General features: G+C 56.8%; 3 protein-coding genes across 3 annotated transcripts; 2 read left to right on the top strand and 1 right to left on the bottom strand.

Annotated features, from left to right (window-relative positions):
- Positions 1-32: 32 nt before the first annotated feature.
- Positions 33-3,805, top strand: RPUSD4 (RNA pseudouridine synthase D4). Its single transcript, XM_066564429.1, has 7 exons — positions 33-209; positions 1,197-1,362; positions 1,571-1,772; positions 1,991-2,084; positions 2,177-2,327; positions 3,114-3,211; positions 3,340-3,805. Exons 1-7 carry the CDS (start codon positions 51-53, stop codon positions 3,523-3,525), a joined length of 1,056 nt encoding a protein of 351 aa, XP_066420526.1. The 5' UTR covers positions 33-50; the 3' UTR covers positions 3,526-3,805.
- Positions 3,806-4,618: 813 nt separating this feature from the next.
- On the top strand, positions 4,619-8,187 carry PANX3 (pannexin 3). Its single transcript, XM_066564362.1, has 5 exons — positions 4,619-5,065; positions 5,733-5,875; positions 5,976-6,190; positions 6,315-6,979; positions 7,801-8,187. Exons 1-5 carry the CDS (start codon positions 4,885-4,887, stop codon positions 7,860-7,862), a joined length of 1,266 nt encoding a protein of 421 aa, XP_066420459.1. The 5' UTR covers positions 4,619-4,884; the 3' UTR covers positions 7,863-8,187.
- Position 8,188: 1 nt separating this feature from the next.
- SIAE (sialic acid acetylesterase) lies at positions 8,189-13,724 on the bottom strand. The gene is made up of 10 exons (XM_066564361.1): positions 13,628-13,724; positions 11,946-12,110; positions 10,756-10,919; positions 10,534-10,672; positions 10,264-10,447; positions 9,866-9,975; positions 9,648-9,781; positions 9,325-9,479; positions 9,051-9,246; positions 8,189-8,975 (listed from the first exon to the last, which is right to left on the bottom strand). Exons 1-10 carry the CDS (start codon positions 13,692-13,694, stop codon positions 8,694-8,696), a joined length of 1,596 nt encoding a protein of 531 aa, XP_066420458.1. The 5' UTR covers positions 13,695-13,724; the 3' UTR covers positions 8,189-8,693.
- Positions 13,725-13,742: the final 18 nt, after the last annotated feature.

Consider the following 13,742-nt stretch of genomic DNA (forward strand, 5'->3'; position numbering starts at 1 on the left):
CCGCGGCGCCGCCATTGGCCGGCGGAGGGACGCGGAGAAGGAGGTAGAAGATGGCGGCGGGCGGCGGCGCGGCGAGGCGCTGTTGGCGGAGCGGCGCGGGGCTGGCCCGGACGGTGCGTGGCGTCTGCGGGAGCGGACGGGCGACAGCGGCTCTGCGGGCGGAGGAGCTGGCGGAGCGGCTGCGGAAGAGCGAGGAGCAACAGCGAGAGGTGAGCGGAGTGCGGGCCGCTGGGCCCGGGGTGTCCGGACTACAAGTCCCGGCGTGCATAGCGCGGGCGGGCACGGGGAGCGGGACTCGTGGTGAAGGGTCGGGGGCGATGGGAGAAAACCCATCCAGTTCCACCCCTGGCGGGGCAGGGACACCTTCCCTCTAGACCAGGGTGGTCCCAGCTCCTTCCAAACCTGGCCTTGGGCACTCCGGGATGGGGGCAGTGCTCTGGGCAACTTGTGTCAGGGCCTCACCACCCTCACAGGGAAAATTTCTTCCCGGTATCCCCTCTAACTTCGTGTTTTGTCGGTGTGAAGCCATTCCCTCTTATCCTGTCACTCCAGGCCCTTGTGCAAAGTCCCTCTCCAGCTCTCCTGGAGCCCCTTTAGGCACTGGAAGGGGCTCTGAGCTCTCCCTGGAGCCTTCTCCAGGTGAGCACCCCCAGCTCTCCCAGCCTGGCTCCAGAGCAGAGGGGCTCCAGCCCTGGAGCATCTCCGTGGCCTCCTCTGGGCTCCTTCAGCAGCTCCAGCTCCTTCCTGTGCTGGGACCCCCGAGCTGGAGGCAGCTCTGCAGGTGGGGTCTCAGCTGGGGGGCAGAGGGGCAGAATCCCCCCCAGCCCTACTGCCCAGGCTGGGGATCAGCCCAGCACAGGGGGGTTCTGGGCCAGGGCCTGTCCAGCTCTCCCCCACCTGCACCCCAAGTGCTTCTCCCAGAGCTGCTCTCCATCCCTTCATCCCCAGCCTGGATGATCCTCAGGGTGGCCCTGGCCCAGGTGCAGCACCTGCCCTTGGCTTTGTTGACCCTCAGGAGATTCCCCAAGGCCACTGACTGAGCTGGTCCCGTTGATCCCTCTGGATCCCAGGCTGTCCCTCAGTCATGGAGCAGGAGCACAGGGAAGGCGAGCACGTTGCTGCAGGTGCCAGTGCAGGTTTGTGTGAGAGCCAAGAGCTGTTTAAACCCCACCACTGGTGTCTCCTTCTCTCCTCAGATCCCCAAGGACCCGACGCAGCGATGGCTCCGGGAACTCACTGCAATGAGCCAGCAGCTGCAGCAGGTTCACCCCAATGTCCTGGCCAAGATCCTTAAACAGAGAACTCTATACCAGAATGAGGAGATTGTGGTGATAGACAAACCCTACGGGCTCCCTGTGCACGGTGAGGGCGAGTGGGGAATGGAAATGGCTCCGTGGTGCTTATGGGGATCCTCTGTCCCTGCCCTTCCTGTGCTGGGGTTTCCCTTCCCAGGGAGGGTTCCAGGGGCTTGGCCACTGTCAGATCTCGGCCTTCCCCTGGCATTTTGGGGTGATTTAGGGTGCATGGGGAGTACAAGAGGTGAGACTCCTTGCTGCCCTGGGTCACACAGGTGGCCCCGGCATCAAGAACTGCATCGCTGATGTGCTGCCCATTTTGGCCAAGATGCTGGAGAACATGAAAGCTGAGCCCCTCCACCTCTGCCACCGGTTGGACAAGGAGACCACGGGTGTGATGGTGCTGGCACGGAGCAAGGAGGCAGCAGAGAAGATCCGTCTGCTCTTCAAAACCCGTCAGGTGGAGAAGATCTACTGGTAGGAAAGGCTTGAGTGAAGATGGGGCTGTGAAAGGCATTTAAAAAAAGGGTGAGGGGACAATCTCTGGGGTCTGAGGGCTTTGTGGAAGTAGGGGGTGTTGCTTATCTCCCCCTTTCAGCACCATTTTATGGGACTAGGTCATGGGAGAGGGGCTGAGGGGAAGGTTCCCCTCCTGTGAGAGCAACACCCCACAGACCTGTGCTTTCCCTTTCCAGGGCAATCGTCCTGGGGGACCCGGACCCTGTTGAGGGCGTTGTGGAGATCCCCATTGTGGAGAAGGAGGTGCAGAGCCACCAGTCCCACTACAAGGTGAGTCCTGTGTGCCCTCAGCTGCCATTCTGGCCAGGCAGCCCCAGCATCCCCTCCTGTCTGCCTCAACTCCCCCTGTCACCACCCTCCAGATGACGCTGGCTCCCAGGTACCGCGTGCGTCCGGAGGATGGCAGGGTGGTGAAGGCCCGCGGGGATCGGCACGCCGAGCGCGCAGTGACGCGGTACCGCCGGCTGGCTGCTGCCTCCGCCTGCTCCCTGCTGCAGCTCCAGCCCATCACCGGTGAGTGGGGCCTGCCCTGGGGCTGGATCTGCTCTCTGTGTGTGGGAATCTATAAAATTAGAGGGTTTTGGGAAAGCTGCAAAAGGCAGGCTTCAGAGGCAGTAGAACTGTGATTAGAGCTAAGCAGCAGCCATGAGATTGGTCAGCAGAAAAATTATTTAAACTGTAGAAAAGCAAAGACAAATAGAACAATAGTCTGTGTATTAATGCTTGACTAGAATAACTCTCTAAGCTACAGAAAAGTTTATCTAGCAAGATATTAGGAAGGTTGAAGCTTAATAATGGAGCTCTGTGCATTGTGCTTTAAGGCTTACAAGCAGGTATTTTATTTGAAATAAGCAAGCATTGCTTTAACCACAGGTATGTGTGCTTATAGTGGTTAGACAGAACTACTGTCAATATGCTTTTGCTTTGTGTGATTGGTCAAGAAGCTTATAAGGTAAGTTGTAACATTAAATTCTTGGTCTGCTGCCTGAGATGTGAGCTGCTGGCAGCTTCCCATTGTCATAATGATGTAATGAGACTGATGCTGAAAAATAAAACAGCTCAAGGCACGTTCCATAGCAATCCCATCCCGTTCGTAATTTGTACACAGCCCCCTGCCGGCGTCACTGTGCAGTCAGCAGCAGCTCTGGAAGGGGGAACTTGTCATTAGACAAGACTTTGTCCCATTTCTAGGACAAAGCTCTGGGTGCTGGCTGCCAGTGATTTCAGCACAGCTTTGTCCAGCACTGAGGATGAGCCCAGCTGGATGTCAGCTTTCTCTTCTTCCCTTTTTCTCCTTAGGGGTGAAGCACCAGATCCGGGTTCACCTGGCCTATGGCTTGGGATGCCCCATCCTGGGGGATCACAAATACTCGCACTGGAGCAAACTGGCGCCCCAGGTAAGGCAGGTCTTGCACTGGAGCTGGATACGGCCCCTTGTGTCCCCCAGCTGCTCATGGGCTGGGGATTTCAAGTCCCAGCTGAAAAGCTGCAATTTTGAAGGGAACATTTTCTGTCCTTGCTGCAGAAGCTTCCTGAGCTCACCCTGAGGAGGCTGAAGCTGGAGCAGAGCAAGGCTCGGCACTTGCCCCTGCACCTGCACGCCCACCGCCTCTGCCTGCCCCTGGGCCAGCCCTTAGACTTTGTCTGCAAGCTGCCCCTCTTCTTCCAAAAAACCCTGAGGAAGCTAGAGCTGGACATCCCTAAGGACTGACGAGGCAGGACTGGAATGGTGCCATGTATCTCCACATCTCCTGCACGTGGCAGCAGCTGTGCCCACCTTGGAGCCAGTGGTGGGGTAAAGCCTGCAGTGTCTGCTGGTGCTGATGTTGCTGGATTCAGAGTGGGTGCCTACATGTGCTTCTGGCCCAGGAAAGCAGGTGGACATACTGAGGAGCTTCTAGTAGAGACAAACAAGGCTGGGTGAAAGTTGGGCTTTGCCTGATTTGTGTTTTGAACTTGTCTCTGGGCAATAAAGGTTCCAGTTCCCTTGAGGGAAGGTGGTGGTGTGTGTCTCTGTGCTCTGGCTGGGTGGGACTCAGTCCCTGTGTAGGTTTGAGCAGACCTGTTGCAACCCCTCCCAGATTGTGGAACTGTCACTTGTCTCTCCAGAGTTGCTTAGCTCAGATTTGGACAGTCCCTTCACTGGAAAATCCATCGAAAGTGCAATTTGGCAGTGGCTCTGGTATTTTTTTGCTGTGTTGAGATGCTGCACAGGGAGTTGCTTGGCTTGGCTTGGCTTGGCTGGGCTGAGCAGCTCTGAGACTGCCCCTGCTCTGTGCTGCCAGCAGCATTAGTGTGGGTTTCTCAGCACTGTGCTGCTGGGAAACTATTCTGTAACTGCTCCTTCAGTTACCCTATTCCTTATTTTTAGAATCCCTTCTTGGAGTCCCCTGCCCTTGGGAGCCTTCCTTGGAGCCAGATTCTTCCCCCTGTGCCCTGAGAGGGAGGCAAGAGGAGGGATTGATGATATGGGGAATTGCAGCAGATGTTCTGCCTCAAAATTACCTCATATGGTGTCTCCTAACCTGTCTGAGGAGCTTGGGGCTGGGCAGCAGGATGTTCTCTGGCTCCTCTGGCTGGTTTGGATGCTGGAAAGTGGATTTTATGCCCCACAGGACAACTGTGTATCTGGCTGGGGCTTTTTGCTGTGGGAGGGCCCAGTCCCCTGACTCCCTGCTGAAAATAGCTGGGGACCCCCATGCCCTCGGGCCACAGCGCCAGAAATCTGTTGGCTGATGAGAGAGGGAGGTAAAACCACGGGGAGCCAGGAGCGGCTGTGGCCGGGCAGGAACGCTGCCCTGCAGGAATGCTGTCAGGGAGGAAAGTGCCTTCCCAGCCTGCTGCCTTCCCCGCTCGCTGCTGCGGCTGCTGGGGTGGGTTTTTCTATTTCTGTTTGTGAAAAGGCTTCCCCTGTAATTACGAGGTGATTTAACGCCCTGCCTGAGCTGTCGTTCACAGCTGCCGGACACAGCGCTCAGCAGGCTCTCGGCAGGAGCTCCTCAGCCCGGCAAAGTCCTTGAGCCAGTCACACCTCAGGCAGCCCTCATCAGTGTCTCTTCCTCACTTCAAAATGTCCCTCTCGCACACGGCTGCTGAGTACATGCTCTCTGATGCTCTGCTCCCGGATCCCAGCAGCTCCCGAGCCAAGGGCTTGCGGCTGGAGCTGCCGAGCGATCGCCTGCTGAAGTTCGTCACCGTGGGGCTGCCCCTCTTCCTCGTCTCGCTGGCTTTCGCCCGGGAGTTCTCTGCTGGTGAGTTGTGGCTTTTCCAATGTGTTCTTCAGGTCGTGGGCAATCATCAGCGGTGGTTTGGTTGTTGTGGCAAATCCCTTGTATTCTTGATGGTGTTATGATCCAAAGCGGAACAGCCTGGAACAGTTTTAGGAGCTGTTCTGCCTCATGGGTATTTATTGATTGTTTTTAATGGATCCTAATTCACTGGGAGAGCGTAGGAACAGCTGTGCTAACCCCAGGAGCAGCACTGAGTCAATGCCCGGCCTCAGCTGCTTGTGCCCAGCACCTTTGGGTGCCGTGGGCTTGTTTCCAAGGAGGAGGAAGAGGAGGAGGAGGAGGTGCCAGCAGCATGGAGAGATGCATTGAGGCTAAATCTGGCCTCGGCCAACATCTAACTGCTCTCCCTGAGGGTTTGGTTTTACTCCAGTTTCTGGCTGGTTAGTTGTTAGTCTGTAATTCCCTACACTGTGTACACACTGCTACACACAAAGGGTTTGTGTTTGGGAAGAGATGGAAAAGTCCTGACTAGAAACACAGCAGCTCCAAAATGACCATGAAAAAGGCTTTTTTTGATTCAAAGCAATGCCTGAGATGTAATTACCTTCCTGTAAGGCATTTGCTTGTGGCTTTGGAGTGTTCCTCCACCCTCCATGGCTGAGATTTGCTCTCCTCCTCCTCGCCCCAGGCTCCCAGATCAGCTGCTTCTCTCCCACCAACTTCACGGGGAAGCAGTCCGCCTACACCGACACTGCTTGCTGGGACTCCCTCATCCACCACGGCTTCGACGCCGAGGGACGTGCCATCACCAAGTCCCTCTGGGCTCTCAAGGTAGGGTCAAAGTCACGTCTGAGTGCCCCTGCATCCCATCTGGATGTCCACAGCAAGAGCAACTCCACATCCTCTATGACCATTCGTGTTCTTTGCCCAGGTGTTCCCCTACTCGCTGCTGGTGGTGGCAGTGCTGATGTACCTGCCGTACCTGCTGTGGCGTTACGCTGCTGCCCCCGCCCTGCACTGCGACCTCCTCTTCATCATCGACGAGCTGGATAAATCCTACAACCGCTCCGTGCGCCTGGTGCAGCACATGAAGAAGGTCCAGCAGGCCAGTGCGGAGCCAGAGCAATTCTGGGAGGAGTACGAGAGGTGAGGCCAGGCCAGGTCACTGTGGCCCTTGGAGTCCCTCCACGTGGCATTGTGGCTGCACCCAGGATGGTACTGGGTGAAATGGGAGGTGGCTGTCACTCCCCCTGTGTCCCTCCACCCCCAGGGCCCGCCGGGAGAGGTATTTCGAGTTCCCGTTGCTGGAGCGGTACCTGACCTGCAAGCAGCACGCCCACGCCCTGGTGTTCATCTACATCCTGAGGAACCTGCTGCTGCTCCTCTTCTTGGCTGCCACCTGCCTCTACCTGGTCTTTCTCCACCTAAACATCTTCTTCCAGGATGAGTTCAGCTGCTCCATCAAAACGGGGTTGCTCGAGGCAGAGCCGCACATCCCGTCGCTCATCCCTTGCAAGCTGGTCTTCTTCTCCGTGTTCCAGCTCATCAGCCTCTCAGTTGGCAGTGTCTATGTCCTCCTCATCCCTGTTGTCATCTACAACGCCCTGCAGCTCTGCCAGTGGGACAAGGGGCTGCTCTCTGTCTATGAGATGCTGCCTGCCTTCGACCTGCTCAGTCGCAGGATGCTCACCTGCCCCCTCAACGACCTCAACATCATCCTCCTCTTCCTCCGTGCCAACATCTCCGAGCTGACCTCCTTCAGCCGCCTCAATGCCGTCAGCGCCCTGAGGGAAGCCACTGCCAACAAGGAGGACATCGATACTGTCATCGACTTCATGACGCTGCTGGCTGGGCTGGAGACCACCAAGCCCAAACACCAATCCTGCACCCCCGAGGCCGAAGGCAGCACAGCCCTCTCCAATGGTGCAGCCCTAGGTAGGCTTTTTGGGTAGAGACAACTTCTTCCCTCTTCTCTTGGCTCCCACACCACAAGATCCCACCCTCGATCTGTGGCTGCACCACCCTAAATCCTTTGCCAAGACCTTAAGGGGTCTGGGGCATAACTGGGGGTCACTGTGAGGGCTGACAAATCCTGGAAGGGGTTCTGGCATGCAGAGTGTGATGCTACTGCAATCCAAAGTGTGGGCAGGGGTTGCTATAGGAACAGCAAGCCAAGAGATTGCTGCTTAAATCCAAGCTCTGGGCAAACTGCAGGGCTGGGAGGGTCCCTGTTTTTGGCAGCTCTTCCTGCTGGGAGTGGGGTTGGGAGTTTCAAATCCTGGGGCGCTGATGCCAAGGGTGCCATGCCCGCCCCCTTCTCCTGTTTGTATGGCACTGGTGGGCACAGTGGTGCTGTGTGTGGAGATGGAGATGGGTTCCAAGATAAAACCACATTCCCAGGACCTGCACTGCTCCCTCTCCCATGTGCTTTGGGGTTGGGGGAGCAGGATGCCTCCTCTGGGGTCTCACAGGGACCCCCAGTGCCCATGGCAAGTGGCTTGCAGGCTGTGTGAGACAGCCCAGCCCCACAGGTAGGAGCTGAGAGGCCTGGGCTTCACTCCTGGCCCTGAACACACAGTCTGAATTATGGTTTAAAAAAATCCACAGACTGAGCTGGATTCTGCATCCTCGTTACTATGGCAACCCAGGGCCAGCACAGCTGGCTCCTGGGCCAGTTACTCGGTGCTGGAAAAAACCCAGATCCCAGTCTGCCATTGCCCAGCTAATTAACTGCCTGCTCTTCTCCCCTTGTCTAGAACCAAAGCCTGGAGTGGAAACGATGGGAAAAGCCTCACGGGACTCACTCGGCTCTGCCTGACCCAGGAGGAGCAGCAGGCAGGGATCCTTGATCCCAGGATCCACTCTTCTGACACAGCTCTACTGCAGCAGCCAGGCTGAACCCACCTGTGCTTCCTGCACCTGGCCTTTCCCTTCTTATGTACATTTGTCCAGCAAAAAAGGGTTAAACAATCAATATTTTGTGCAGAACCTCTTGGGTCTCTTATTTTAAGTGCTGGGTGCCACACTGTGCCTCTTCCACACAAATTTCCCTGCTTTTTTGGCAAGAAGTGGGGCATGGAGGATTAGGAATGCTCATCTGAAGGAAAAAAAAAAGATCTAGGAATAAAATGAGAGATCCAGGAATAAAATGAGTTGGTTCATTAACTTTTTATTAAGAGAGGGAGGTGGAAGGCACTTGCAGCCCTCCACAGTTCCCTGTCCCAGCCCAGCCTTAGTATTTGGCCATGGTTTTTTGGCAGAGCTCCTCTCTCCCCCTCTCCACCCTGCAGCTGGAAGCTGATCCCTGGATCCTGTGTGCACCTTACCCTGGGGATCAGCAGTCCATGCCCAGAGAAATGGGGTATCTGAGGGGCCAGGACCAGCTCCATGGGCATGGGAGCAGCAGTGAGGGGTTCAGCTCCCATTGGTATGTCCTGCAGCTTCTCCTTACATAATTTTTCATGTATTTAATTGTAAATTGGCTTTTCCCCCCTTCCCCCCACCCTGTAGCCTTGGCTTGAGTCCACAGAGGAGCTGAAAACTTGTTTCATTAATAAGGTAGTAATGAGGTCTATGATTCCCTGGCTTGGGAAGGGACAGTGCCAGGAGCCATGAGTGCTTTGCCAGAGGTCTGAGCTCACTTATCTCCCTAATTTAGGGGGAACCCAGAGCTGGGGAGGAGCAGCAGCTCCCTCCCTTCAGCAGTGTCCCCTGCAGGGAGGGTGTCCAGCAGGAAGGGGGGTGCAGGCAGCCCCTGGGAGTTGTAGAGGGGGCAGGCCAGGTACTCACAGGGCCACTCGGCCCAGGCATAGCGCAGGCCCAGCACCAGCGTCCTGCAGTCACTCAGGGCCAGTGTCACCGTGCGGGACCCTACTGCCACCACTGGTGCCAGCAGCCACTGGCACGGGGAGGCCTGGCTGGAACAGCACACCTGGGGAGGGGAAAAACCCCCATCAGTGCTGCCTTCCCTTCTGCAGCTCTTTGGAGAGGATATCCCACTCCTCACCTCAAATGCCTGTGCGTCCCTCTGACGCCAGATGAGCTCCTGGCTGTAGGTGACATTCAGCAGCCCCCTGGTCACCTCTAGGACAGCCTGGGTGGGAAATGGTCCCTGGAACACGAGGCCCTTGTCCCCATAGGCCACAGCCATGGCACCCAGCAGCAGTCGGTGAGCGACGTTCTGCTTGTCTCGGGGGTGGATACTGCCCAGGAAGAGGAGGAAGATGGAGCTGGAACCCAAAAACTCCATCCCTACACCCTCACCCCAGCCCAGGACTCACCTGCCATAGGGAGAGTGCTCATCACCCAGATCCATGGCCACAGCCATGAAAGTGCTGGGCATCCTGGCATTGGGAACAAGCCCCAGGTCAGCTGTCTGGTGCCAGCGGAGCCGGGCAAAGCTGTCGTCTGCACTCCCACGGCGGTAGGTGGACAGCTGTGAGGCACAAGGGAAATGGGGGACTGGCTCAGATCCCAAAACTGGCCGCTGTGCTCCCTGCCTGGGATTTTCAGCACTTGGCAGGATGCATATGTGTTGACAGCATCCTCTCCCTGGGCATCCCCCAAGGACAACGGGGGATGTCACCCCTCTCACCCCCCACACCTGCACAAAGCCAAAGGGGAGACGTGGCTCCGTCTGTCCGGCTGATCCGGTGTGGAACGCCCAGCGCCAGTCGGCAATGAGTGCAGGGAAGGTGCAGTTGTACTGGTCTGTGTTCAGGAGGGTATTGGCCTCACCTGTCCCCCAAAAAGAAGAGCTGCTGAGAGCTCGGTGGGACAGTGGGAGCTGCTCCACCCCAGGGGACAGAAATGGGGGCTCACCCTGGTACCAAACGACACCCCGCAGGGTCATGTTGAGCAGAGGGTGGATCATGGCATTCCAGAGCACAGAGGGCATTTGTGGGCCAGAGAGATGCTGATGTGGGGAGGTGCTGGAAGACAAAGCTAGGTTTAAGGGGGGCACAAAGCACATGGCAGCCTTTAGGGTAAAGCAAGCACCACGGCAAAGGGAGATCTGGGGTCCCTCTTTTCTCCCTTTATCCACCCAGATGTGCTTTATGCTTTTGGCATGGGAGGGGTTTTTATCCAGAGGGGGTATAATGATGCATAGAGGGGGCTGTGAGGCTCTGGGAGAGGAGGTGGGGTGGGAAGGGATGAGGATACTCCCCAAAAGCAGTGTGGTACACAGCAGGAGGTGTTTCCACAGCACCTTCTCTCACCTCCCCATGTCCTCTGGGAGCCCACATGCCTTCAGAACCCGGCGGGAGGACCAGGCCTCGATGGGGGTCCCTCCCCAGGCCACCTCCACCAGCCCGATGGGGGTCCCCAGAGCCTCAAAGAGGGAGCGCCCCAACAGCCAGCACACGGCCGAGAAGTAGGTGAAATTCCCTTGGCCCAGGTTTTCTGCTCAAGAAACAGCAGGCTGCAAAGGGAGACAGTGGGGAAAAAACCCATTTCCAAGCTCTCTCTTGGAGGCACATTGTACTCACCAGCTGTTGGAATGGACCATGGCAAATCAATCTGCTCCAGGTCCTCCAGCTCCACACTGGAGCGGGCAGGCGCCGCAGCAAAGACACGGACGTAGGGATAGCGAGCGGCGGCGGCGAGCTCCTGGCTGGCATTGGCCACCTGAAGAAGGGCCAGGAGCATGCAGGGTGCTTCCCTGCCTGATCCCTACCTGCTCCTGCCTGATCTGTGCTGCGGGGCCTTACCTGCAGGACTGTCATTGCCATGTTGCTCTGCCCACTGCAAAGCCACACATCTCCAAAGTAGATGTCCCACAGTGTCACGTTCTCCAAGCCCTGCTCAGCCGTCAGTGCATAGGGACCACCCCGGTCCATTGGGTCCAGGACAGCTGTCCAAGTCCCAGAAGGTCCTGGAGGAAGAGGATGGTGCTTATCTTCCACCACCCTTATGACAGCCTCAAGACCTTCACCAGGATGTTGGATGAGCAGCCATCAACCAGTGGTGAAGGACAGGCAACAAGGAAAAGCTTCTCCACCACAGAGACAGGTTGAGGAAATGGATTTCAGAAGACCTCTGGCATCAGAGGGACCTTTCTCCTGCAGGAATTTAGGGGTTAAAAAAGAAAACCTGGAAAACAAATGTGTGTCAGAGCAGAAGCTGCTGGGAGGAACTGGGATTACAGGAGCAGCTTGGTGTGTGTGACACTGAGATGTCTCCAGCTAATTTTAGAGGCGCCAAATCGAAGCGTAAAGATATTCTGCTGGAGCTTAGCATGGATTTTCTGGCTGGATCCTGCAGATCTCCTGGATTGCTGCTCTCCCACAAGACACCTCCAGGCTCTTCATCTTATGGAGGTGCCCTTGGGCAGCACTTTTACCCTCCAAAGGTGATGAGCTCCCTCCCAACTCTTCAGGCAGGGATGTAGCTGGGGTTTGATGTGCCCCTGAGCCCTCCCAGCTGCAGGAAGGTTCTGCTTGCACAGGCAACATCCTTTGGGGCTTAGAGATCCCACAGGGCAGAGATCAAAAGAGAACCTGGAAGTGCTCTGGAGGTTTCTCAGACCTTGTTTAGACAGGGAGAGAAGGTAAATTCCCCCTGTCCCCTCCACAGCCTCTCTGCTCAGCTCAGCCTGTGTGGTGCCACCCACTCCAGCAGTAGCTCGGCTCCCGCTGGGCGCCCACGGGAGCCACTGCTGGCAACCAAAGTGAGCAAAGGCTGCACTGCTGGGGAGGGGAATGGCTGAGCCCCCCAGGTCTCCTGGAGAGGGAAAAGCACAATGTCACCAGCACCTCTGCAGCTCCAGGGCAGCAGTGTGACAAACACAGAGGTGGTGCCAAACCCTGTCTCACCCACCCTAGCATTGGCTCTGATTTGGGTTCAGACAAGTTCTTTGGCCACCAAAACCATCAGTTTCTAGTGAAAGTCTGGGACTGACCTTTAACCTGTGCTGTTTTCTCCATGATGACGAGGCCACTGGCACCTGAGAGAGTCAGGGTCACCATGGCCCCGAGCTCCCCGTGGCCCCACACCACAGCCCCTGAGGGCTTCTGCTGCAGCACCATGTGGTCACCATAGTAGGAGGCAAAGCTGAGCATCCCCCCTGGAATCAGCAAACAGTGCAAACATCAGCTCTGAGAGAAAAACACCCTGACCCCCTCTTAAGTACAGGTTTTTTGAAATCCCACCTAATTTACAGATTCCTGGTCAGCTTTAAGGTGGTTAAAACCACCACAGAGCTGAGGAAGAGGCAGAATTTAAATTCCACAAGAGGGAATTCACCTCCTAAAATACAGACAGCATGTTACATCATGTATTACATGGATTTGGGTACAGATTTTGGTAAAAATACCTCTAATAACAGCATGGGAGTGTCTCTCCCAGCCCAGCCTTGCTAATGAATGTTCTGATGTATTTTTCCCTTGGAAAAAGGTTTGTCAAAGGTGGGATGGAAAACATTGGATGTGCAGCATTGGCAAAGGCACCTTTAGTGGAGATGGAAGGAGAAGGTTCAGCCCTGGCACCCCCAAAGCCCCATTTTTGCAGTGTGAAAAGAAAATCATATTTGAAAAGGGGGTCAGAAGTAATGTGTGAGGGATGATCTGGGCAGAGAACCCCGGTGACCAAAGCAGAGCTCATGGATCCTCATCTCCTCTGCAGCTCATCCTAGGCTGGGTTTTAGGAAGGAAAGGAAAGGAAAGATGTCCTCGGCCCCTCAGGAGTCAGCTGCATCGCTGGTCCTGCTGCCTCATGCCACAAGGCTCCGGGAGTTATATAAAAAACAAGTCGGAGGAGAAAAAAAAACCTAAAACTGAGACGCCAGGGAAGAGTGGAAGCTATAAAAAGCAGCTGGGAGGAGGGAAGGGAAGAAGAAGGGAGGAGGGAAGGGAGGAGAGCCCACGAGACACCACCAAGGAGCCGCATGCGGCTCCCACCTTACGTAAAGCATCGTCCCACGGCAGCAGAGCTGGGCCAAGGGCGCTGGGGAGGGGCTGGGGGTGTGAAGGGCATCAAAGTGGGACTCAGGGGATGCGAAGGGCACTGAACTGAGGCTTGGGGGGATGCCATGCTTGTCAAAGTGGGACTCAGGGTGTGCAGAGGGTGTCAAACCAGGGCTCTGGGAGTGCAGAGGGCACAGAAGCAGAGCTTGGGGGTGCAGAGTGTGAAAGATGGGTGAGGGGGTAATAACGGCATAAAAACCGGGCTAAAGGGGATGCCAAGGGCCCCAAAGTGGGGCTGGGAGGGCACCAAGGTCCCCAAAGTGGGGCTCAGAGCAGTGCCAACGTCATCAAAGAGGGGCTGGGGGTTCAAAGGGTATCAAAGTGGGGCTGGGAGGATTTACAGGAGGTGCCAAGAGGGGCACCCGAAAAGCGGGGCTGGGGAAGTGCCAATGCACATACGAGGCTCGGAGCGTGCAAAGGGCACCAAATTAGGGCTTGGGAGGGCTTGGGGAATTCCCTGGGCATCGGAGCCGGGCTGCTGTGATGCCAGGGGTTCTGGCGGTGCCAGCTGCCCCGAAGTGGGTCTCGGGGGGTCTCAGGGGAGGCTCGCTCCAGGGCCCGGCTGCAGAGGATGCCCGCGGGGCTGGGGGGTCGGAGTTGACCCTCCCCAGCCCTTTACCTGCGGCCGCCGGAGCCGGAGCCAGAGCCAGCAGCGCCAGCAGCGCCAGCAGCGCACACGCCGCCATCCTGGGGGCACAGCGGACTGCGAGGGCGCCGGGACCAGCGGTACTCCC

The sequence above is a fragment of the Molothrus aeneus genome, chromosome 22 (genome assembly GCF_037042795.1).
Source record: "Molothrus aeneus isolate 106 chromosome 22, BPBGC_Maene_1.0, whole genome shotgun sequence".
Taxonomy (NCBI): domain Eukaryota; kingdom Metazoa; phylum Chordata; class Aves; order Passeriformes; family Icteridae; genus Molothrus; species Molothrus aeneus.